Here is a 26,962-nt window from a genome sequence, read left to right as displayed (position 1 = left end):
GTACAAAATATAAACGTTTCTAACAATTTCTCTGGAAAAGACATATTTATCTCTCGCAAAGGAACAAACTTCGGGATCTATGTTTATACGACCTTTTTTCATCCTCGGGAATAGTAGAATATGCTACCAAAGCGGAACAACTTATTTCGATATTGCTGTTAGCATACAAGATATCAGTATGGACGACACAACCAGATAAAAAAAGCGACACTACATAAAAAATTGAATAGAAAATATGAAACATAATTCACTTTATAATGCTTACTTTTCGAGATAATAATATTGAAAATAATTGTATAAATCTACTTGTTCAAAATTGAAGATTTTACTCGACCCAGAAGCCTGGGAAAAATATTAATGGGAGATTCTAAAGACTAAAATAAGACGAAAATTAAGAATACCAATTTGTTGATGGAGGCTTCGTTAAAAAGTTATTAACATTTGAAGTTCCGCCCATACTGAATTTTTTTCTCGAAAATGCGTAGGATTTCTGGGGTATGTGTATTCTCCAAAAATGATTGTAATTAACCCCTGCAAACGAAAATAATTTTTTCAGAACGATTTGAAATTTTTGAATTCAATTTTTTAATAACTTTTTGACGAAGCCTCAAACAACAAATTGATATTCTTGATTTTCGTGTTATTTTGGCCTCTAGAATCCCCCATTAAAATTTTTTCCAAGGGTGGCCAAACACCCTGTATATTCTGAATCGAGAAAGGAGTTCTCAAAACTCGGATTCAAATTTTACGCTAAGCTCAAAACTTTCGTCGTACGATAAGAAAACAAGCTTGCGTGATTTATAGCCGTACTTCGTCAGCTTCTGAACAGGTAATTGGGTTCTTACATTCAAATAAGAATGACGTAAACGAGTCTAGTTCATCGAAAAATGGAGGAAAACGAAGCAGATAACCGGATAAATGGGATAGCCGTGTTCGGGGTAAGAAAAGAGCGTCTGGAGAAAATTGCAAAACTAGAAGTAACCATTCCCATGGCCGGAAAAACATTTCAGGGATAAGCTGTGTAATTGCGCGTGTAAGTGTAATGAAAAAGTCACGTCCCGACGCAAAGAGAAAACGCGATGACGTCTTTTCAGAAATTAGGCGGCCACATTCAACGAAACGTCTTTTTTCGAGGATCCGTCAAAGTTGCCAGAATAAAACGTCGTCGTCCGAGCAGCCACGCTAAAAAAAAAAGCTAGTGCACAGTCATTTCAATTCCACGTTCGAATTGGTAGACAAGACGTCAAAGTAAGAAAGTATTTTAGAAAGACCTTTCAGGGAAATGAAAGAATTTATTCTTCTTGCGCATCAGACAAAGTTTTAGCTGTAATCGATGCACGAGGTCGCCGTGTTTCTGGCAACAGAATTGATTCGTCCCCGTCGTAGGAAAAAAAAACGCCATAATGCTCTCTTCGCCGTGCGCCAGTCATTAAACAAAGAAATCGCGAAACCCTCCCGAGGAAATATTTAAATTCAGATTTCCAGCGTCACGAAAATCCACCAACTACCGATTAAAGAAAAGTACTATTGCCGCATCTTCCTCGCTGAATTCAATTTGCATTTTAAACAGCCTCGGGGAAAAAATACATGTCGAAAGCGTACAGGCTTATCGGACGAAAATATAATAATTGCTGGGCGATGATGAGACGAGAATGGAACATGAAAATGGACGTTTGCATAAGGGTATGGTTCCGTTCGAAATATCATGTAAACCGACAGACGAAATTATTGCAGCGAAATTTATGTTTTGATTTTACGTTTAAACGTGAATTGTAAATTTTTGTTTTAAATTTATGATTCTCGAAAAGCTCCGGAGCTGCGTATTCGTAAACCAATTGCTTTGGACAGCTTATTATAGAAAGAATACGTTATATGTATAAATTTAGAGATTTCTTCATACTTAATTAAACGCGTTAAAACGTATAAAATATACCGTAACTTGAAAATTATTCCAGGAATCAGCCCCTGAGTAAATCGTTCGCGTTTAAAAATATTTTTACAGGAGATGGATTTGTAAGTATCAATATTAGAAGCACCCAAGTTGGAAAAACAACAAAGGTACCGAACACGATGCATTTCTAGAAAAACATTCCGTCCAATTAACACGAACGATGTAGAAAGTTAGTAACAAACAAGACAAGGTAATAAATATCCGAATGTGAAGATACTGTGTGCTTTAATGGCAAAAACTGTGTAAATTTCGTTCTGTTTTTACGTCCGTGTGCTATCCATTTTCCTGGTGAAACAATATTTTGTCAAGTAACAATCGACCAAGAGCTTTATTTTCACAGATTAACTCCACGGAGACTACCCTTGTCTATCCTAATCCTACCGAGACGTGACTTTGGGTCACGTACCGAGAGTAAGTGTAGACATTTTTTTATACTTTATAACCCAAGGGTAAATGTACTTTATAACTTAAGTAAAACGTACAAATTATCCAAAAAGCGTCCTGAAAGTATCTCGAATAATCCTACACTCGGTTCGACGAGATGAGTCACCGAAGAAAAACAAAGTGTTCGTGCGATATCCATGTGGTCGATGGTGCAGCTGCCAGCCACTTACGAGTCGCATTCAGGGACGATTTTGTTTACGTCTGCCGGACTCGTCTCGCTGGCCTGAGCACAGAATCTGACCGTTTGTTATTCTTTGTCCGGCGCGTTTGAAAAAAATTCCGTTGTCTCGAAGGGCGTCGTGTTTCGTCGCGTTAATTCGTGGAACAACGTATCGCGAAAAGAAGACGAATCATCGGTGTAAATTCACGCGTCGCGTCGCCTCCGTGGGCTCTGGAAAGCTAAAAACTGTAACGTATTTATTCTCTTTCTCTGTCACCGGCCGGTATTATCCGACGCGTGAAAAACGGTCGATGCAGAATCGCGCCGATGACGCGTACGTGCTCCGCGCGTTTCGCAAGAAATGTGCTGTTGCCAGGCCAACGACGATAGCCATGGATAACTGCAATTAATGGCGCCGTAACGCGCGTCCTGATATGTTCGCAAACATCAATTTGCGACGGTCGGACACCGATTGTTGCCGGCTAAATAATTATTAACGTTATCCCCCCCCCCTCCCCACGTCGTTACAAAACTTTTTGCCCTCTGCGAAACACACGCGCGGCTGGCACCACGAGAACGTGTGTTTAGGGAGGGCGCTCGGAACGACGGAGGATCGTTGAATATGCATTATACGATGTATGTACCCCGTAGTCATAGAGTCCGGCGAAACGGTCGTACTTCACGGCCTTCAACGTGTGTCATTGATTGCACGCTGATGGTTTAATGCCATTTGTTGCTCCCGGCTCGTTAAATTGTGTATACCCCCGGGCGGCCTGGCGCGCGTATTTCTAAATAGGCTATAAATTAGTATTTAGGACGTACCGATAATCGGTACGCCGCCGCACAAAGGAATATTAATGAGACGCGGGCCGCCACGGATAACCGTGTACGATGAAAATCCACCGTCGGCTTTAAATTGCACTTGCTAGGGGCGCGATTGCCGACCCGACGGGGTCGTTTAAAATTCAAGTAGAGCTTAAAATGTTAGTTGCAATTAAAGCCGAATCAAGACGCTGGAGGGTAGGAGGGGGTCGAATGAAAATTTAACGGTTCGCCCGGGAACTTTCGGCAGACGCGCGCGACTTTGAAAAGGCACCGTCCGGATAAATTATTCGACGATCCTCCAGCCATAAGTAGCTTCGCGGATCCCGATGTCTGTATTTACCGTGCCGCGTGATCATTCTTTCTATTCACGCTGTTACGTGCCCGGCTCTCTCACCCGATTCGGGATAACGTGATTCTTTTTCATCCCGAGGAATTTACCCCCGATAGGGGCAGAGGGAAAAATGCATCTCTGAAAACAACGCGCATCCCAGCGTTATCGATATGTGCCGGACGAAGACGAAGATGGAAAATCGCGGAAGCGTTCCTCGTGAAACTATTCGAACGCCAGCGTCCTAAATCGTTATCGAATCGAATACGAGCACCCCTCCGTACAACACTGTACGGATCTTGATTAACCGGGGTCTCGGTTATCCAGAGTCTTGTGTTTACTAATTGCACGTTAAGTGAATAGCACGGATGCGTCGGAATGTACCTACTTAACGGTACAAGAATGGCTATCTACAAATGATGTAGAGATCATCGAGACGAATACAGCCGCTGTTGAAAATTAGTTCGAAAATGAAAAACTAACTATGGAAGTAAAATTGTAACAAAATATTTGAACGCATCAATTATTGTATCGCTTTATCCTGGTTCTGATCCGGATCATGGCAACAGCTGCGACCGCGCGTAACTTTAAATCAGTGCAGCGGAACCTCGATTATTGCACGAAAGCCTCGTTCACTCTATGGTGTCGAGAATCTAGTGGAGAAGATGGTCCCTACGCAACAAGTAAGATTGGTCGTAGAATTGGGAAAGGACTGTGCAAGGAATACTACTCGTTGGACCAGGAATTTTCAGCTTCAATTTACACCGTAACCATTTAACCAGTAATTAGTATAGCGGTCATTTTCTTACCTAAACAGAATGGTGGAATCCACGGATTCCTCGAATCAAAAGGAATCCTATTACACTTTGCAAATAAAAAATAAGACGAAAATCAAGAATACCAATTTATTGATGGAGGCTCCGTTAAGAAGTTATTAACGTTTAAAGTTTCGTCCGTACTGAATTTTTTTCTAGAAAGTGGGTAGGATTTCGGGAGTATATCTATTCACCAAAAATGATTGTAATCGACCCCTGCAACCGAAAATAATTTTTCCAGAACGATTTGAAATTTTTTAATAACTTTTTAACGAAACCTTAGTCAAGAAATTGATACTCTCGATTTTCGTCTTATTTTGGCCTCTAGAATCTCCCATTAAAATTTTTCCCAGGGATGGCCGAACGCCCTGTATAAACAACGTTCTGAAATACAATGGTCCGGCAACGGAATAATCCACTGGAAAATAGGTATTAATACGTACACCTAACAGTGGTTATTTTCCGGATTATACGAAAAATAAAAACTACTGGGGTCTATCAAATCCCACCATACCAATTGCGGTTTCAAGCTCTACGCTTTCCGAGCAAAAGGGAATACTGCTGAAGCCGCCGAAACTATTTATTCTGCTCTTGGTAAAGGCACTGTGACCCATAAAGTATGCAAGAAATGGTTCCAAGGATTTCACGATGGTGATTTTGATCTCAATGACCGAGAACGAGTCAGCCATCCACGGAAATTTGAAGACGAGAAATTGGAGGTGATGCTGACTGAAAACCCCGTGCAATCCAAGATGGGTTCGCTATGCAACTTGATGACGTCCGACAGGCCATTTCTGTCGAATTGCATTAGTTGAGAAAAATTTTTAAGAAGAGAAAATCGAGTTTGCTCGAGCCGAGGTGCAGGCAGCAAAAACGATACTTTGATACAGCTATGATGCCATTAACTAGGATAAGGAAATAGTACATGATATACCAAGTTGGATACTTTTGTATTTTCGATTCTTTAATATTTCGTCAAAATCAGTTGGAGTTGTTGCGTACTACCGTTACCAAGAACGCTTGCGTAAATTAACTAATAAATTAGAGCGAACGAGGCCGTTTAGTGACCACGGAAACCATTCGATCATTTTGCTTCGCGATAACGCTAGGCCACGTATCGCGAAAGGGACCAAGGAAGTCATACTTTAACTTGGATCGGAAAGTTCTTCATCGTGCGACCTAACCTCCAGATACCATTAGATTACCATTCATTTCGATCGTTTTAACGCCATCTATCGTTTAATCACCGACAAAGATGACACGAGTAAACAGTAACATAACACAACATAACCTTCGAATACTTTCCTAGAAGATTTATTTACAATGTAAATAATCAATGTTCTACCAATCCCTTACGCGTTATCGGATTTTCTCGTACTCTTACCAGCTCGTTCTTAATACCCGTATCTCGTCTCTGTAATAGCATTACTTCGAAAAACTTCAGTCTTCGATGTGTATTTTATTTGTTAACAAACGTTCGTGCCCTTTCGTCATCGATTGTACGTGTGCGATGGGCAGACGAGTCGCGAGCGAAATGGAAACTGCTCATCCGTGCGTATTTAAAAAAAAATAGAAAAAAAAAGAAACGCGAAGCTTTCCGTTTTATTTAAAATCCCGCCAGCAAATACGAGAACAAGGTACAAACAAACGACGCGAAAAACGAAACTTCGCCTTTTCGCCCGTCGTACTGCGAAACTTTCGTTCCAGCTTGTTATACAGTTACCTCTTGATGGGCCAAGTTCCATTGTGCCCGTTGTATTATCCACGTTATGATCCTTTTGTTCGGCCCCCTTACTAATTTGTATTCTTAACGGTACTTGGTGCACGGCGCGCGGATATTCTATCGAACTAACGCCGTACACGGCTGTCTGAATTTTTACCGAATTATCGTTATACTTTCGACGTTGCTGGCCGCCGATAATCGTTCCCCTCGCATTAATTCGCTTCTTTGCACGCTCTCGTTACCTACCGTACGATCGCCCAGATTCCGAACACGGCAGTTCAGGGTGGCCGTCTTGCCAACCAACGCGGTGACATTGTTCGACGCCGAAACGTCGAAGTACGGTCCACGATCGAGCGGTTCCAGTGCACGGTTCTCGTACATTCCGTGATCAGACGTACCCCGGGCGAGTCCTTGCACTTTAAAAGAAACACAAAGCTGCTTTCAGCGGGGCCAGTTTCAATCTCCAGATTGCGCCGGATTGTTCTTTGACCCGAGAGGTTATATCCCGTGCTTCGTCGCATCGAGAGTGCTTACCGGGACAGCAAGAGAAATGCTCGCCACGTTGCGTCGTTCGTTATCGGAATTTCGTTAACTCCTCGTGTTTACCGCGAAACTCTCGCGTGGGGGGAGGGACCACGATGTACGGCCGGAAGTGGCAAGAAATCATTTTAACGTGTCCCGAAGTGGCGAGAGGGTAAAAGCCGCGATATATCTCTCTTTCACTCGGACACAGACCTTACTACGCTTCGTCATAAAGTATTAAAGTAGGTGGTGAAGTTTCTGGTTGCAGTTTCAGAAACTACTTTATCTCATAATACGCGACAGTGAGCGAGAGGTATCGTCGGGACCGAACCGTTACTCGTTTTGTTCCTACGTCTGCCCGTGGAGGAATGAAACATGCCTCGCCCCGCGTTGTTATAACAAATGTCACGACATTTTTAACCTTATATCGCGTTACTTATGCGACCGTCGCGGGCCCACGCTCGTTTCGCAAAGCGACGTTCTCTCCATTTGTTTAAACGAACGATAAAACGTTTTTGAAATATTGCCGGAAAAATTGAATACTTGTCGCACGATAACGTCTCGTCGCAAAGAACAATCCCACGAATAGCGAATCGTTCGACACGTGCTCGGTAATTTCCACTTACCTGAAAACAACAGACTCAGGGCAAAAAGTACACCCTTCATTTTTTGTTTTTCTCTCTCATAGTCGATCCACGATGTTGTTCGATATATATCCCTCGCGCTTTCGAAGATGCACCACTGTGTTCCCCGTGCTCCCACGACAATAGGATTCTCGCGTCGCCGGCTCTTCCACGACTTTCACTTGTCAATTATTTGCGAATTATCTCTTCCGCGCTTCGTTAATCTCCTCCAACCACGGCGCAATAATCCAGAAGCGAGGTGTTCTATATTGCATCTCGGGACAAAGGCACGGAATCAAAATCGCGGGTAGAAAGTACCGAACGAATCAATAGCATCCGATTTTCCTTGGCTTTTTCACTCGATGTCGCCATTATGTCACTGCTATTCGCAATTTATGCGTCGGCATGCATAGAAATCGTCCCCGATACTTCTCCTCTCCCATAGTTCTCGCTTCCTCGATACGCTCCACTCATGTTCCCGCTATAACATTCCCTTTGCTACTGGTTGATTGACCAACGATACGAACGTTCGATCGTTCGATCTGTCCGTGCACGTCGAAGAAAAAAAAAAAAAGAAAAACAAAGAAAAAGAAAAAGAGAAAAACAAAAGGTTTCGTAGAACAAAGAAATATCCAGACCTAGTGTCTCGTTTCTCTTCTTAACCGTTCTATTATGCAAATCGAACTATCAGCGATATCATCCTTCGAAACCCGACGGGCGACACGATCTTCCTAACCAACCAATTCGAGCGTCGTAACGTTCGTTTCGACGGTGATTTAATTTCCGTGATTCGTAGGACGTGCAACGAGAATAAGAGCCGAGCGCCTCCAGTCTATCTTTGACGAGCGCGAACGTCGTAGAAGAGCGCGATAAAACTCGTGTACGAACATCCGAGCGAAACTGATAGTGGATGCGACACGGCCCGGGAGAGACGCCCTGCCATCTGTCCTTGCACACGCCCCGCTTTCCCTCTCTCGAAGTCAACGGGAAGATGGGGTAGACACCGTCCGGCGCAAGCGTGTATCCCTTTGGTTCTATTACAGCACGCACACTCGTATCGCGAACGTGCAGCATCCCTAGTCGAGAATCGAATTCCATGCTGGCCGATCGTCGTCGTAGTGTCGTCATTGTCGTACACGTGTCACGCACCAATACGCCTCGACTACCGTAACAAATATGCAGCAGAGCCACTCGTTCGCATCGTCCTTCCCGCAACGACTAAATCGAACGTATCGCGTCGCCCTCGGTTTCCACGAAGAACACTAAACAAAACGAACACAGTTTTCTCGAGTGTTTTGACCGTCGGATTACTTTCTAGAGTCTCGAACGTCACGTAATGCCTTCGGTAATGCGTGATTCGAGAGGCTTCAAATCTGCTCGGATGTTCGTGACTTTTTGGTTATGTTTTCTTCGTCTCCTTACACGTACGAATTCCAGTATAAAAAAACACGGTAGCGAACTCGTATACGAATCAAAGTTAGAATTTATTATGTAAGATGTATTTAAACATTAGAAAAATGCGAATACCGTGGTGTTCGATATATTTATATGAACTTACGCGGAACGAGAAAACACTGTAATTGGGTGTTCACTTTAGGAAATCTTCTCGGAACAAGATTTCGGTTAATCTCGGGAATTTCAGGCGCTTCAGTCTATAGCCGAGCTTAGGGTACTTTCGTTTACTTAAGAAACGTCGTTGCGCATTTTTCACGGAATGTCGCGGCGGTCTTACCAGAGGACTTGAATAATGGGTGTCCGTAACATCGCCGTGAAGGAACAGGGAGTCTTGCGAGGCACCAAAGCATACCACCCCTTTGTTCTTTCCAGCATAATGGACATGCATTGTATCTCTTTCTTGCCGACTTTTTAATGTACAATCTACACGGTGGAATTGAAAGAAAAATCGATGCCCTAAATCGTTAGAAGTGAAACGCACAAGAGACGTACGACTTCGGTCTCAAGGGGTTTGACTCGAGTTTCTTTTCAGCGAGATTTCCTTTCTCTCCTCTTTGCCTCAGTAATCACGTAACGACGCTCGATGATCGAAACTTTCTCAGAAATAGCGAAGATTCATTCGCTGAATGCGGAACATGCGGTGCACGTTCCACCAACAAGTTTATCTTTTAATACGTTTACGTATCCGTGTGCAGCGTTTAAAAGCGAAAAAAGTAAAACGGAACTAGAACTACAAATCTTTCTTCGCGCGTGACGCTGGCTACGCGAACAAACATGTATTTTCTGTTCTGAAAATACAATATAACAAATATGTATGTAATAAATATTGCAAAAGCTATACGTTGTATTCATTTATTTAGAATTATATAAACTTGTTTGTTTATCGATAGTCCCGTGTTTCGATCAATCGATAGAAAGTAGAACACAATGGAAGCGCGCCGCAATTCTCAGCAATTGTGAACGAGAAATGTAATCTGTACGAATATTATCATAGTTTATGCTTTACAGATATTGCAGTTTATATCACGGTCGTAAATATTTTCGACATTATCGATACACGCTGTGCTCCATATTGCTATATCGACTGCGTACGAGTTTCAATTCAAGTTACACGATGATGGCGTGAAATTTTAATTGTAGGTTATGTCGTAGGACAGTGATTTTACGAGAGTCCTGTGACACGACAACGAAATGTGACAATTAAATTTTTCTTCCGTTGCATAATTGTACGCAGAAACTTAGTTAATTTAAATTATGTCATACGTTGTAATGTAAATTTTTCTATTCTTTAACCGGTCGATCGGTCCGTGAAAGAAGGTATAAGTTCGCATTAAGTTTAATTCTTGTTTAAAATAACTCGCAAAAATGGATGACCAAGCTTGTCCAAGATGCAAAACTACCAAGTATCGAAATCCATCCTTAAAAATGATGGTGAACGTTTGTGGACACACATTGTGTGAAAGCTGCGTAGACTTGTTGTTCTTGAAAGGTTAGAATTGCTGTATTATTAAAAAAATATTGTGTACCACATGTTATAATACTTTTAATATGCTTGCAAAGGTTCCGGATCTTGCCCAGAATGTAAAATTCCCCTGCGAAGAGCAAACTTTCGTGTGCAATTGTTCGAGGATCCAATGGTAGAGAAAGAAGTAAACATAAGAAAGAGAATACTTCGGGACTTTAATAAAAGAGAAGAGGACTTTATGTCGTTACGCGAATACAACGATTATTTAGAAGAAATTGAAACTATTATATATAACTTAGCTAATAACATCGATGTGATAGAAACGAATAAAAAGATAGACCAATATAAAAAGGACAATAGAGATCAAATAACCAAGAGCAAATCTAAACTTGGTAGAACCGAGTATGAACTAGAAGAGATGATAGAGTTAGAAAAGCAAAAGGAAGAGGAGAGAAAATTGGAATTGGCTAAAGAAGAAATGGAGGCTAAAAAGAAAAAAATTCGCGAGAAAGAAGCACTGATAGATGAGCTTACGTATTCAGAGGGAAATGCAAAGAACATTGTGGAAACATTTGCATCCGCTATACAAGCATCTAAGAAGGAAATAAAGGCGGTACCTTCCAAAGTTACACAATTTAGCACAGGAATAAAGTTTGGCAATCAAGGGACTCAGAATTATATGCCTGTGCCAAAACTTGACGAAGGACCCTTGTACTCCTATATACCTATTAGACAGTCGACCGATGGCCCAACACCACCAGGTTGGCGAGAGTTGCAAGCTCGAGGTTATGTTTCTCATGTACGCGCTGAATCTGCAGCAGAAAGAGCAGGAGGATTCAAAGCACATGTTGCATGTTTAAGGGCCTTACAAGAAGCTATGGCTGGTCTATACCATAATCCCTCTCAACATCAAACAGAATTTACAAGCGTATAACTGTACAGACTGTTTCAGTGTTAAGGAACTATATCTCTAGTTTTGTACATAGACTAGCCACTTACCAATCAGTTCTTCTAATTGTATTAAACAACTTAGAATCTCTGATTAATTGCCATTCACGAAGTACATAACCAGTTGATTAAATGCGTGTGATATAATTACAAATTACAGGTACACGTGCCTTGTATATTTATCTAATTTTTGTATTACATATTGTATACCATAAAAATTGTACAACTTCAGTACCTGGCCACCCATTGAATACACGTAAAGAAATATGTTTTTTCGTAATCTTTCTCCTATGTTCCGCGTCCACTATTCTACCTTCTAGTAGATAGAAGTTATTTTAATTTGTACGATATAAATTATTTGTATCACTGTTTATAAAAATGTTAATGTTGAAATATAACTTTTGTAATAATCAATGCTTTTCATTAGTGTCATTCTATCGATTTATTAAAGTCGATAGTAACATCGATAAAGCAGTACCGACTGATGTTATGCATTGACTACGGTAGACCATAAGAAATGTACATTTTTCCAAACAATTTACCTGTGTCGCCATAGCGTTAAATAAAAAATTGCACCCTACCGAATGAGTACTTATATTAACATTAAGTAGTATAAGCTGCTTGGTGAAATACAGAATGAAACGAATATTCAACGAGAGATTGTGCCTCGTGATTGTGCCATAAGTGGTTTTCAGCGCACTCTACGTACGAAGATACTGACTCTGGGAACGAAATTCAATCAAACGAGAGAAGTAACGTTAGCAAATTCAAGATACAATTTCATTTCAATTAATATATCTACGTGTTGTATGATCATGTATTTTTAAAGTTAAGGTGCTTATGTTGCTCAAAGTATCTATGAATTCCATAATACATCGACAGCTAATCTTCAAGATATACGGAAAGGTGGTTGCATACATATGATAGGTATCACTAGAAAATTGTAACGACAATAAATCACTGCAAAATTAGATACTGACCTGGTATCTTAATTCTTTTTCTTTTGTAGTTGCAGTTTCGAAGCACCCTTGATCGAATACACCACATTACTCGAAATACGAGATTGAACGACTACCAACTTTTCTCCTAGGATTACAGCGAGAGGTTAGACTGTTCCCCCACCCAACGACCAATCGTACGTGACGGTTAGGACGAACGGATGCCATTCGTACTCGGGAAAATGACTTGTTAAGACGTGTTTCAGTTTATGCGACTAATGAGGTGCGTACTCGCTATCTATTACAACTAATCAACATTAATTGCTATTGTTTATTCTGTATTAGTAGTTTATGTAATATAAATGCACTTTTAATTGTAAATTCAATCGACATCGCGAGAAAGGTTGATTCGGTTTCGCGCTTTTTTTCTGTCACCAACCGGTATCAGTTGTTACTACATCTCTTTGAATCAAATTACGCTCGTTTGCAAGATATTTCAAGTTTGATTGTTGCCCAATTATAATACGAATGCATTTAGCCCAGTAAAGATGCATCAATCGTGCCATTTTTCTATCATAGGTTATCGGTTACAATTTGAACGCCAATTTAGCAATATTATGGCCGCCATTACAGTCAACGATTACGTATTTCAAACGAAATTTCTCGATGTGTGGTACCGTATTCAAAATTTATTTGCACATTATTTCTATACGCAGATTCGACTACGAAATTACGTATTTTGTACGATTTTTACAACAACTTCCATAATATTTATAACAATTACGTCGCATTGAAGTTCAATTCGACAAAGATAAAAACGTGCTCGACGGTTTAACGATGAAAGTGATCGATATAACACGAGAGTGTTTAGCTTTCAGAATGTTGACCTCGCAGTTTATAACAACAAGGGGCGACCGTCGTTCGTTGTTCCAAGAAAAGCGTGTATTTCCTCGAACGGCGTTCGAGCAGAAAAAAGCCATAATAGAAGTGAAGTGTGTGCTCGACTGAACGCTGTCTCTCCTTTTCTCACTGCATTCTTTTTTTTCAGCAGATTCGCTGGCCGCGTGCAATGCGGCCGGTAGAGACAGTGCTTTCTGCGTAAAAGTTTATTTTTATTTGTTCCGGCACACGGTAGCTCCTACTAGCTTCTCGTTCATATTTTATTTGCTCGCGAAACAGAGTCAGTGTTTATTGCGCGTTATGAATTCTCTTCAGAGCATCACGGTTTTTTGCTTTATAAATTATAAGATTAGAGTCAGTTGTTCGTTCATTTCGATTATTGTTCGCGTATTAGAGTCAGTGCATCACCGAAGAAGAGCACGATTCACAACCAAGGTCCTGCTCGATAGCATTCTAGAATCGGTGAGTCGTATGATTTTATTTACTCCTTCGATTCCTAACCATGTTAATGAGGTATGCAATATGTATACTCGAGTAGTTACATTTCTTGTTTTATTAGTTACTCGTGTCTTCTTGTACTTCTGCATTTCTGAATGTTATAAATTAATGTTTTATTGTTTTACATTTCTTTTTGTGATTATGAAACAATAATGATTATGAAAACAATGATGTTATGAAGTTAATTTAATATTGAAATGTTTTTATTAAATTATAATAATATTGCGTAGAGAAATCGGAAATTCCCAATTTCGTTATCGTAATTTCAATTATACAATGATGGTAATCATTTATACCATATACATAATTAATAATATTGAAAGCATGTATATTATAATATTAAATATACATTCATACAGAAGCGAACGATTATATCAATATCATTTGTTCTACATTTTTACAATTATTCTATCAATCTGTATTAAAGTTCTACCATTTACATATAGATTTCCGAGTTGAAGTAACAAGTTTTGAACCTTTTAATATTTCATGAAATTTACTTTGACGACAAAGGCGCCCGAGGGCACTTAAATATTTATTAAATGATCAAAATAAACTATTACAATGCAAAATGTTCTGAATCCAAATCTTAATTTGAATCTTATTTTCTTAATAATTTATTTTTTATCATAATCTGATGATTGAAGATTATACGTAAAGGGAACGAAATCATCCCATCCCATTTAGACACTGAATACTGATAACTTTTAGACCATGTTTTATTTATCCTAATAGTTTTAAAAGCCATTTTGTCTGTCGCGACGACCGGCGAAAATATTCCATTATACGCTTACGGGGAACATTCGCCAAGTATCTCCATGCTCTTCCACAATTTTAATAAAACTTCGCAGATTTGCAAAGCGTCAAAAAATAGGGAATACGTAGTCTTTTTTAGCGTCGTTGACGTAAGTTTAAGGAGGTGAAACTATACTTTAAAGTTTCGCTCCTTGAAGTTATCTCGAAAACTGTTCGCGATACTAGGAAACATTTTAAGAAAGTTCTTTACGGTTTTTGGCGAAAAATAATATCAGTAAGAACGATTCGTAAAGAAGTTAAATAATCGTTTTTAACAATGTGTATTCTCAACAACGTGACGATCCGCCAAATAATTGTGTAAACATTTTTATAAATTTTTTGATAAGCAAAGTATTATTATTTCACTCTGACCTAACCTCTAAGGCAAGGAATAAGTTCATGTTACTGACATGGGAATATACTAAAGTGACAATCGCCAGATTGCATTAAACCTGACAAAAAATCACATTTATTAAAAAACCACTTCAGAAACCAACTTATTTTCCGAAACAGAATAAGATTTTAGTGGTCGAGTTGGATGTAATTGTCGAAGTCTCCGTTCGTTAAACGAAGAGGTCGTTCTTTAGGTCGTAACCCAACCACAGATCACAGACGAGAAAATACGAGCAGACCTTTCACCTTAAGGACTTTCGTGGTCCAATCTAACTGACATACCGACCTCAACATTCGGAGGTAATTTTAGCGTTCTCTTCTCATGGATGGCGGTTAGTTGAGAAACTATTCATTGAATTAGTATTGATAGGCTAACAGCTGTAGTGTTGCGTAAATACATGTGAATTGACTATGGAAGGGATTAAAATTCATTTCTAAATCTGTTGGTAATATTGGCGAGTGATACAAAAATGGTAATGGGGTTTCGAGATCCCATAAAAATGGGCCGAAAAATTATATTGGGTGAAAGATCTACTCGTATACCTCGTCTCTCACAATACTCTAGAATCTTTGACGAATCAATGAGAATCTAAACTAACCTAGCGAAGAAGCTCTATATTTATGATGACCTATGCAAAGCGGATCGCAGCCAATTTGCTAATATTATTTAGTTTTTAATTAATAATTGCATTACCCAGCTAAGAGCGATACGATTATTAATTAAACGTTAAATAATATTACCCAGGTCTCACCACGAGGAGGTTGCTGCGAGTGGAGACCCGAAGGGAGATAGATGGAATCCAAGTTCCATCGATCTCCCTTTTACATCCTTAGAAACTAGGTTAGTCATGCCAAGTAATTATTTTGTTTAAAAAGGGATGAAGCTAAATTGTTGGAGACGCGACGCGTCGCGATGCTGAACCGTGCAGCAGATCTTCGGATCGAATCGACACTACCCTTGGTAGATTGATTTCTATTTCTAGAAATCGATCTATCATTGGCAGGCGACTAGATCTTTCGGACAAACTGGACGGCCGATCACATGTTTCGTTCGTCGAAACAGTGGTGACCGAAGCAAGAAACGAGATAACGAGTCGAGAGAAGCTACTTGTTAAATAATTACTTGGCAATATTGGGAGACGCATACAATAGGGACTTAAAATTAACGTCGAAGCTCAAGTCCAGTCAAGTTGAAGCTAAAATTCGGACGATAGAAGGAAACAAAGTTCCTTGACTTAGTTGTACCAAGCAATTATGTGGTTAAAAAGAGGGATGAAGCTAAATCGTGGGATACGCGACGCGACGCGACGCGATGCTGTACCGTGCAGCGGATCCGAGGATCGAACCTACTGCCCTTGCTAACTCGATCTCAACAAGAAAACAGAGAACTGCAACCCCGAGTCGAGGTCTCCATTTCTCCAACGCAACCCGCCGGGAGCCCGAAGGACCCGACTTAGGTTGTCTGACAAAAGAGAGAGTACCTGAAACGGGGTCGACTTCCGCTGGAAGGTATGCGTTTCCGCAGAATACGGAAACTCCACACCTTCCAGCGAAGTGCCGTTTTCCCTCAATCAAGCTTACCAAGGGAAGGCGATTAGATCTGTAGGACCAGATACACGGCCGATCACATGTTTCAATCGATGAAACAGCGGTGATCGAAGCTAGGAACGAGGGAACGAACGAGAGAGAAGCTACTTGATGAATAATTGCTTGGTACAACGCGGAGATACGTATAATAAAGAAATCTTCGACGTTAATTTTAAGATTCGCGACGAAGCTTAAAACTAATTAACTTGGTATTAAAAGTCCCTCGGCGGTTGTGACGTACTCCCTCGGTGTCCTTGCGATTAATCTAAAAGACTGAAATCAAAACTAATATTTATATTAGTGAGATATGGAAGGAAATTTAAGCTGAAACATAAAAATAAAAATCTTACATTAATCAGTGTCATCGAAACAAATATGGTATATGCATCGACACCATGTTATACATATCAAAACGAACATTCGTAATAATGAAAGAAACTTGGATCGAGACCCCAAATTGAATCAACACAGTGTTGTACATATCAAAACGAACATTCGTAATAATGAAAGAAACTTGGATCGAGACCCCAAATTGAATCAAGCCCAAACAATCAAACGAAATGGAAGAATCAAACCAAGTACCTCCGCAGATTATTACGAGAATTCAAGCAAGAACGTAACCACAAAAATCTTATTCTAATCAGTGGAATAAAAATACCCGAAATTGTATAGAAACAAATATAGTATATGATTGAACATACATTATTATATCCTGCAATATTATACATATCAAAGCAATAACATAAATTCGACAAACAATGTAAAAATAGAAACAGAGAAAAGGGACATTCATAATAACCAAATAAAATCAGATAGATAAATAAAATAGAATTCACATGAAACAAACAAATAAAAATAATAGAATACAAATAAGTGGAGTGGACTTACTACTTGCGGTCAGTAGGATAGGATAGTTACCACATAGGAGAGCCATTGGCCAGCTGTAAAATAAGAAAATATTCAAATTATAGCAACATCAGTTAGGCAAGCATGGCAAAATCAGTTCATTGAAACGAAATTGGTATCAGACGATAGAATAGAAGAGGGGAGAGCAATTTTAAATAGTTCTTACCGTTGGTCATCACGGTCCGGCACTGGTCAGTAGTGGTCAGTAGTGGTCAGTCATCGGATCTCCACTGGTCAGCACTGGTCAGTAGTGGTCAGTTCTGGTCACTCCTGGTCAGTCCTGGTCAGTCCTGGTCACTCCTGGTCCCCCCAGTGGTCAGCGATCCACGAATGGCCTGACTTTGGCCCGCGAGACCCGGTTCCCCTGGATGCTCCAGGGGTACTGAAGAATTTGTCCAGCGGTAGTCTTCGAGTGGGGAAGTCGAAGAGTGGGGAGACAATGTCAATGTGAAGAGCTAAGAACCGCTTGGTCTAGAGAACAATACTATTTCGATTGGTCCCACCTCTTGACCATTTCTGGATCTTCACTGGACCGCTGACCTTGATGTCCACCTCACTGCTGACCACCAGTGACCATAAGCTAGCCATTAATCGACCCATTAAAACCATTACGAAGATTAAAGCCTTCTTACGAGGATCCCCTTACAATTTGATGCATGGTCTTTTTAACATTTTGTTCCACTTTGGAAGAGAGTATCTTGTGTTATAAGACACTCGTGGTACAGCGATAGCGTTCATCCCACTAACGATAGGTCTATTCTTTACCTCGGATTTCAGCTGTTTCGAAAGCAAGAAAGAAAGACTCACGTTCGCCTTCTTTCTTGAATTCTCGAAGCTGTCCATGCGTAAATACATGTGAGTTACGGTATACGTATCATTGAGATACATCCTTAGCTATTTTAATAATCTTGAAATTTTTAAATAATCTTAATCGATTGATTACTCCAATGAAATTAATCGATTAATGTCCAATTATGATATATATTTTCTGTCTCACTTCCTCTTGTGTTCATTTCTAAATCTGTTGGTAACGTTGCGAGTGGCACGGAAATGGTAATGGGGTTCTAGAGCCCCAGAGAAACGGGCCGAGAAAATACATTAGGTGAAAGGTCTACTCGTATAGTTTGTCTGTGGTGATAGGTCTACTCGTATACCTCGTCTGTGGTATTAGGAAAGGAATTATTTTTCCAAGATTTTAATATTGGCTATTGATGGTAAATAACCGACAGGAAAGATCAAAGTCAGTATCTTTAGGAAGCTCTCCAAATGTTTGTGTTTTCCAACACTCGAATACTTACGTATGCGTATTGATAATACATTCGTAGTATTAAATTTTGATTGGAATATCTTATATCGATGACCGCTTATCGACGGTGCAACGCGTGATGTTGTCGGCAATGATTTGATGATTATCCAGGAGGTGGCACGTTTTTCTTTGGTACATTTATGGCAATTTAGTTACCAAAAGAACTCTTTCTATAAAGCACATGAGCACATAAGAAGACAATTGATTTCTAAAAATTTATAATCATATTTTACAGTTTATAATCACTATCGATCTTTGAAAATATGGTCACCTACTATTCTACATGCATTTATAAAATCTAATTAGATTATTGGACAAATTAATATTCAGCTAGACAATTCAGTTTTGAACACTATTGGTTCGAGTAATTTAGTAGTTGGAATAGATAATGCATATGTTTTTCGTCAATGTAAGTATAGTTTCGAAAGAAATTTAATTTTCTTGATGTTGGCAAAATTTTTGATAAAATCTATATGTTAAAATAGACTGTCATTTAAAACTCCAGTTAAACTCCATTTAAAAACATACTTTTCTCTATATGATTTCCTTTCTTGCGGTTAAAGTACATATCGAATTAACGGCACATTGGACCTAAACGAAAATTTATTTATTTGGATAATCATCTCAACCTGTTGGCTCGTCGTAAGAAATACTCGTTTGAAAATGAATACGTATTAAGTACGTGCCAAATATACACGTAACTAAACATACTTCAAGTAGCATACGCTCGGTAAAACACAAACTCGGTGAACGCCGACACAAGATATACGTAGTGTAAACAACATTCTCAATATCAATGCAGTGTCTCGCAGATGCCTCTGGTTCTTTAACCAGAGAGATCGTATTACAAAACAACACGGGTACCGCCATTTAATCGTTCTCTTTCATTGCCCCACTCTTCTCCGTCGTCGTGCGTAGGATTTGCTTCTGTATTTCCATAATCGCGACAAATCAAACGAAAATAAAATAGAATCAAATATATCAGAACGAACAAGTAAGTTTCTTGATGCAATTAGAGCCGAAGATCGGAAAATCATTTATCACTTTGTTCTTGCAGGCGTCATGTTGGACAATTTTGCGAACGAACGTCTCGAATAAATTACCGTTGGTTGGTTTTATCGGTTATCCGTTCGAATAAAATGTTGTCCGATGGTCCGAAGGTCGCGTGTGATTGCTTCTGGTTTTTCTTTTGTCCCGAGTTTCTCGCGAAACAAATGCGGTTGGCGAACGAATCGCGAGCAAGCGAGCATACGCGCGAACGTCGGAGACGGGACGGTGTGCCGAAATGCTTAATTAACGCGAGTGGAGCCTCGGTGGCTGTTGAACGATCCAGCCAATCGCGTGGCCGCGAGTGACCGGAGGCTCCGCCCCTCGAGAGAGCCCCGTTGCCCTTTTCCTCGTGACTACCGGCCACAGTACGTACGCGAGCGTTCACGGAGTGTCGTCTCTTTCGCGTCGGCTTCGCTGTTTCGTTCCCGATAGTTTTGCTGCGTGCCACGAAAACCGCCCCGAGAGCAGATCATTCGCATTTTTTTTCGCCCCGCGACACCTCGTCGAATCGGTCGCGTCGTTCGCATTCACGTTTCGCGCGCGTTCCACCGTTCGAAAAGCGCGGTTCCAGCACGGCAAAGGCCCGTGCCGTCGAGAAAAGAAACAGTGCGTTCCTCAGCCTGTGACACAGGTCGAATTCGTATTAGCTGAGCGTTTTTCGCGCACAGTCCACGGGGGCCAGTGATACGCGTCAGCCGCGGAAAACATGTAAGAATCAAACACGATCGAGAAGTATCAAAAGAAAGAGAAAGCTGTATTCTTGTGGCACTGGGTACGTCGGATAACAGCGATCGGATCGTATCATCGGGCAACGTTCGATCTCGATCTGTCAGCCTCGGGATCAGCCGTCGATGCGAATCCTCGATCGGTATCGGCGCTCGTAAGAAATGCGCGGCTGAAGTAGAGGGGGCCCCAGAGAGGACATCATTCTCCTTTCTTTTATTTTGCCGTCATTCGTGCAACAGACGATCCGCCACCGATCCCAGTCGACGTGCCCCCATCGAACTTTGACAAAGATGCGGCCCGTCGCGACGACCTTCTTGCTCGTACCGTTGTTGCTCGTCGCGTGGCAAAACGGTGCGCAGGCCAACTGGTGGTGAGTTTCAACAACACGATTGTTTATGTCTCTCGTCTAGATAAAATCTCTCTAGACCCTCTAACCTTGCAACGCCGATGTACTTTGTTTTATGCGAGACGGGAAAGTAGGCCTTCGATCCAAGTATATTTCGTCGGGAGTTTAAAAATATATATTTTTTATTTCCATACGATTTGCATATTTAATAGGTGGCGTGTTTGCCTCTAATAAAATTTAGAAATCGCGTGCAGTTCGAACGGCGGGAATGTGGAATGACGGAAAAGTAAATTGGAACGATATTGGTGCACCTATTGCATCCAGCTACGTAGAACGATCGCGGTCGGTTGCATTTTAGATCAATTCAGATAGAATTCGAGGGATCGCTAATAGCGTAAGGCGTTCGCGTAATCTTCGAGACGTTTATTTGGAGAAACGATCACCACCCAGACGCCTTGTTTCGACTTAATTACATTTAGCGTGTCCATACGTTAAACGCGCGTCGGTCATTTCCTGGTTTCAATACCTATTCATTATCGTTCCTAACGCACATCGAGTTACGGAAATATCAAGTGCTCGTATAGAGGGAACAAACTGGATCTGCTTATGGAGCAGGGAACAGTCGAGAATGTTGAGACATATTAAGGAGTTATGGAACATCGTAAACAAGCTGTTCGGTACTAGACGGTAACACAGTTTATAATTAAATGTCACCGGTGTACAAAAATACCAGCATGGTTGCATAAACTTTTTTCAATGGAATTATTACCTGTATCGTATACATTAGATATCGATTCGCGAATATGAGTTATCGTTTAATTTAGCAATTCATTGTTCTGGCACACGGGGGTGGACGTAATCAATTTCAAGCCACGTTTCTTTCTGTTACAAACATTTCGCTATTAGCGTTTGGACTAACGGGCAGTGGCAAGACCTGTCTCCATACCGCGTTGCACCATGATTAATAACACTAACAGTAGGTTTATTATTGACTCGTTGATTAATAGGTTACGCTCATAATTTACTGCATTTAGCATGTTTCAAACTTGTTTAAGATGTGTTGAAAATCTGATCTGATGTGGTGACATCTGGTTTATTATCGATTCTTTGATTAATGGGTTCCGTCGATGTTTTTCACCGTTTAGTATGTCTGCTTAGGACGCGTTGCGAGTCTGGCGTTGGATTTAGTACCGACTCTTCGAAAATTCACTTACGCGACTATCTTTGTCTTCCAATTGATGCGTATACGGTTTACGGTTTTCATTGTTTTTCTGTCCCCGATCCGTCGAAAAAATAAGGACGAAAAGAAAGGGGAACGAGAGTCGGGCGGCGCGTTTCGCAAAGTCGCTTGTCGAGATAAACGCGCGTCAGGATAGGTGGAAAGGAGTGAGACATTAATTCGCGGTAGCCGGTGATCGAGAACACGACTCGCGCCGCTGGTAATCTCGCGATCTACAGTTGTCCGATCAGAATGTCCGCTCGCGGAGAGAAGCCGACTTTCAGGCTGGTAATTTCCAACGGGGAGACGCGTGGCGAACCGATCGCGGGCTCTCGTGGCGTCCCCGTGAAACGCCGTTTTCTGACGGCTCGTCGAAAATTACGATCGCGACAGAAGTAGACCGTGGAAGTTCTGAAAAGTCAATTACGGTCGCGGAGCCGGACGCGACAGCCTCGATCGTCGTTAGATCGCTTTGCAACCGAGGGTGCAACGTTCTCTGCTCGACACTGCGTCATCGAAACGGTCGCGCGACTGGGGCCCCAACCATAACCTCAAAAACCGGAGCTTCGAGAATTTTACGTGGCTCGACAATTAGGGAAGTTCGAACGCCCAAGTTCGATGTTTATTCACTCGATTTACCCAAATTTGCGAGAAACAAATTAATTCAGAGGGGGTACTTGTCTTGGTTTTTTGGGGGGTATGTTAGGAAGCAACTGTTTTACGTCGAAAATGTGTAAAATAATTATATTCCATCGAATTTAAAAGAAACATAGCGTTTTCAGACTGTATATACCAAAATAAAATGAAAATCAAGAATACTAATTTCTTAATGGAAACTTCGTTAAAAAGTTATTAACGTTCAAAGTTTCGCTCGTTCTGAATTTTTTTCTCGAAAATGTGCAGGATTTCGAGGGTATGTCTATTCACCAAAAATGATTGTAATTGACCCCCACAGCTAACAATATTTTTTTCAGAACGATTTGAAATATTTTAATTTCGTCGAAAAATTTCACACCTTCTCGAATTTTTTTCTCGAAAATGCGTAGGATTTCGAGGGTATGTCTATTCACCAAAAATGATTGTAATTGACCCCCACAGCTAACAATATTTTTTTCAGAACGATTTGAAATATTTTAATTTCGTCGAAAAATTTCACACCTTCTCGAATTTTTTTCTCGAAAATGCGTAGGATTTCGGGGATATGTGTAATGACCAAAAATAATTGCAATTGACCCCCGCAACCGAAAATAATTTTTCCAGAACGATTTGAAATTTTTTTTTTTCGTCGGAAATTCAGGCACCTATCTGATTTTTTTTCTCGAAAGTGGATAGGATTTCGGCGGTATTTGTAATGATTAAAAATGATTGTAATTGACCCCCGGAACCGAAAATAATTTTTCCAGAACGATTGTTAATAACTTTTTAACGAGGCCTCAGTCAAGAAATTGATATTCTTGATTTTCGTCTTATTTTGGTCTCTTGTATATCCCATTAAAATGTTTCCCAGGAGTGGCCGAACACCCTGTACACATAGACAGTACTCGATTCGCCGCGTATGGTTTCTCTTATTATCAAAGAATGCTCACATGCTCCGGCACGATTAATATAAATTAGCAGAACAAAATTACAAACTAAATATAAATTATGGCCAATTAGTTATCGTCAATCTACCATGACTATCACGGTAGGTCTTTATGAAACATATTACCCTAATGCAGTGTCTCTCAGTCTCTCGTTACTCGTGGCCTCCTTCCGAGACGCGTTCATCCAAGTTTTCCACTTGTAAAGAATTCATCGAACCGCGGTGACAGAGGGCAAGAAAAACATCGAAAATTCTTCGTTCCAATTTTAGACATACCGTGTACAACGAATCGAAATCGTACTAAAATTAATCGGTTAGCCAGGTCGTCGGTCGGATTCAGCAAACTAGCTCAAACCTAACCAAACACGACCTAAACCAACACCAAATCCCAACCCAGCCCAAAACCTTCGAAATACGTAGTATTGCAAATATTTTTAAAACGAATTCCAAGCTATACATACCTATACGGAACAAAGTTCCCAAGAACGTTGACCTTGGCAAAGTATTTCAAGGTCATTGCAATCCAAACAAGGTGTTTCTCAACGTAATTAATCTTTTTTAAAACGAAAAACGAGGGCCTCCGAAACCTCAATCCAGACCCACGTTCCCCCGGATACGCATCGTTGCTCGCCAAGTGGGGGGTGGAGGGGGGCGTACGGACCCCGTTGAGAATCCCTGCCCTAATGCGAGGTTCTTTTTTCTTTTTTTTTTTTGCCATCGAGGCGGTCCAGTTTCGTATGATTAACGATCGTTCGTTACCGGTTCGTGCGTACGCGGATGCGAGCGCGAATTTATCGCGGCAGCGATTTTGTAAGATCGCGCGCGAGAGACGGTCGGCGCAAAAAGCGTAGCCGCGAAAGTCCCGTGTAACCGATCGAGCCGACTGTGAAACGCAAGTTTGATACGGCCGCCTTATAAGATTATGCGGCGTTTTTACGGGAACGATATAGGTTCCTGCAACGTAAGCGTTTATTTTAGCATTTGAAATATACCATTGCGAAGCGCACGAGATATTCACGAGGCATAAAGGCTCGATCACGTTTCCGTACATAGAAAGGCACGTACGATACACGGAGGATGATGACGAAACGTTCGGCCACGAAGGACAATTTTCTACAGATCGTTTCACCTATTGTTCGTCGATACTGTGCGGACGCTTATTTACTCCTTCCCCGCGATTTATTTAGTCGTATATCGACCGGCCACCATGCATCCAAATCGCCATTGTCGCGTCGGACGGTACCGCGTTATTCCTTTCTACGGGGTGTCTGGAGTTGCAATTTACTCGTAAACGGAAAACCTTGTATCAGGTTCACGGAAACGAGCGATCGAAATTGTTTAGCCCAGGTTTTTATTTTTTTCCATTATTGTCAGAACACTGTTATTTCTACTGATTAACTTATTAACCCTTAAGTGGACTCTCAATCTCAACGGAATTATTTTACATTGAATGCCACGTTACCCACATATGGGTGATTAAAAAAATTAATTCTCAAGATTAGATGTCTAAGAAAATGAAGCTAGATAGGACCCTTGAATTTTAACGAATCTGTCAAAATAGATTCCATGACAAAATCTTGGTAAGCTAGTTTTCAATCGTCCAAAAAGAAAATTTAATTTTCCTTTTAATTTGATGAGGTTTGGTCTGGATAAATTTTCAAATAATTACATTTACATATATTAACCCTCTATGGGACTTTCAGGCTACATGCTAATATAGCGACATTTTGCCAAATAATTTTAGTTTCTTCACAAGATGACGTATACGACTTAATTTAAAAATTATTTTCGTTTGCGGGGGTCAATTGCAATCATTTTTGGTGAATAGACATACCCCCGAAATCCTGCGCGTTTTCGAGAAAAAAATTCAGGACGGACGGAACTTTAAACGTTAATAACTTTTTAACGAAGCCTCCATCAACAAATTGGTATTCTAGATTTTCGTTTTATTTTGGCCTCTAGAATCTCATATTAAAATTTTTCCCAGGGGTGGCAGAACGCCCTGTATAATGTCTCTGAGATAATCAATAACAATATTGATGACGGTTGGCAGCACCATCAGCCTGAAATATCAAAGTAAATGCCTTGCAAGTTTATATTTAACAAAAAAGTTCGACCCGTAGAGGGTTAAATAATTATTAGTTTAAACTTGCATAAGCCCCAGTAACTTAAGGGTTAATACACGAAATTGAAACATCGACTTCGTATCAATCATATGATCAGACGCTAGATGATGTTGGTTTACATTGCGAAGGGAATTACAGTTGCCTGATTATTTTAATAATCGAAAAATAGCAGCGTTTACGTAGAAATTTCGTCCAGTTCTTTTCGTAGTCGTAGGTAAAATTGGTCGGTTGGAAGTTGGCCTTATAGACGGAGAAGAATCCCCTTCGATCGGGCGCGCGAGCGAGTATGCACCATCGGGGAAGCCCCGATGATAGCGATGATACTCGAAGAGAGAGGGAAAGATAGAAAGAGAGAGCGTGATCGCGCGTTGGTGTCGACGCGCCCCTACAGGGCACACTTTTAAAACAAGAAGGCCGACACGTTGACGTCCTACGGTCAAGCACGATTCCACCGGGAGATTTTATTTCCGACAAACTGGTTCCCCAGGGCGATTAATCGGCCTCCGCTGACGAGAGCCACAGCCTTCCGGTATATACGTATGCTCGCTTCTTCGCCTGTCGCTTTATCTTGCTCACGGTGGTGAACACGCGACGCGCGAACTGCAAACGCTTAATAATTCACGGTAAGTCGCGCCTGTTAGCCTTGCTTAACGGACAAATCGTCGTTGGGTTTCTTGCTCGAACCAACCACACCCACCCCTCTTCTGCGGTTGCCAAGTCGTTCCACCTTCGGGCGATTTCTCAAACCGAATACATTTTTTAACGCGTTACCCACCCCCTTTTCTCCCTGGTAAACACGAGACTGGAAACCCGTCGAAATTTTTAGGCGGAAAAAAAAATATTTCAAATCATTCTAAAAAAATTATTTTTAGTTGCGGGGGTCGATTACGATCATTTTTTGTCAATAGACATACCCCCGAAATCTTACACATTTTGGAGAAAAAAATTCGAGTAGGTAAACAAATTTTCCGGTGAAATTGAAAAGTTTCAAATCATTCTGGAAAAAATATTTTTAGTTGCGGGGGTCGATTACGATCATTTTTCGTTAATAGACATACCCCCGAAATCCTACGCATTTTCGAGAAAAAAATTCAGGAAGCTGGAGAAATTTTCCGGCGAAATTGAAAAATTTCAAATCGTTTTAAAAAAATTATTTTTGACTGCAGGGGTCAATTACAATCATTTTTGGTGAATACACGTACCCCCGAAATCCTACGCATTTTGGAGAAAAAAATTCGAGTAGGTAAACAAACTTTCCGGTGAAATTGAAAAGTTTCAAATCATTCTGGAAAAAATATTTTTAGTTGCGGGGGTCGATTACGATCATTTTT

The 26,962-nt window shown here is 40.7% G+C and overlaps 3 protein-coding genes across 5 annotated transcripts in view; 2 read left to right on the top strand and 1 right to left on the bottom strand.

Moving 5' to 3' along the window:
- Positions 1–8,305, bottom strand: part of LOC143342896 (neurotrimin) — a 98,054-nt gene extending 89,749 nt beyond the window's left edge. The window contains exons 1-3 of one of the 2 annotated variants that reach the window (XM_076767214.1): positions 8,030–8,305; positions 7,395–7,872; positions 6,493–6,662 (exon numbers count right to left, since the gene is read on the bottom strand). In XM_076767214.1, coding sequence (XP_076623329.1) covers positions 6,493–6,662; positions 7,395–7,434 — 210 coding nt within the window. In that variant the 5' untranslated portion in view covers positions 7,435–7,872; positions 8,030–8,305. Of the gene's footprint in view, positions 1–6,492; positions 6,663–7,394 lie in introns of both variants that reach the window. The other variant, XM_076767213.1, reaches the window with a different exon arrangement.
- Positions 8,306–9,787: 1,482 nt separating this feature from the next.
- Positions 9,788–11,530, top strand: Mat1 (CDK-activating kinase assembly factor). The gene is made up of 2 exons (XM_076766165.1): positions 9,788–10,335; positions 10,407–11,530. Exons 1-2 carry the CDS (start codon positions 10,212–10,214, stop codon positions 11,243–11,245), a joined length of 963 nt encoding a protein of 320 aa, XP_076622280.1. The 5' UTR covers positions 9,788–10,211; the 3' UTR covers positions 11,246–11,530.
- Positions 11,531–19,904: 8,374 nt separating this feature from the next.
- Positions 19,905–26,962, top strand: part of LOC143342889 (protein Wnt-4) — a 70,957-nt gene continuing 63,899 nt past the window's right edge. For both annotated transcript variants that reach the window (XR_013079871.1, XM_076767201.1), the window contains exon 1: positions 19,905–20,728. Coding sequence is in view for 1 of the 2 variants with exons in the window: in XM_076767201.1 (XP_076623316.1) it covers positions 20,649–20,728 (80 nt within the window). In the remaining variant the exon portion in view is untranslated. The remainder of the gene's footprint in view (positions 20,729–26,962) is intronic.

This window comes from Colletes latitarsis, chromosome 6 (assembly GCF_051014445.1).
Source record: "Colletes latitarsis isolate SP2378_abdomen chromosome 6, iyColLati1, whole genome shotgun sequence".
Classification (NCBI taxonomy): Eukaryota; Metazoa; Arthropoda; class Insecta; order Hymenoptera; family Colletidae; genus Colletes; species Colletes latitarsis.
This window is presented reverse-complemented; position numbering and strand designations above follow the sequence as displayed.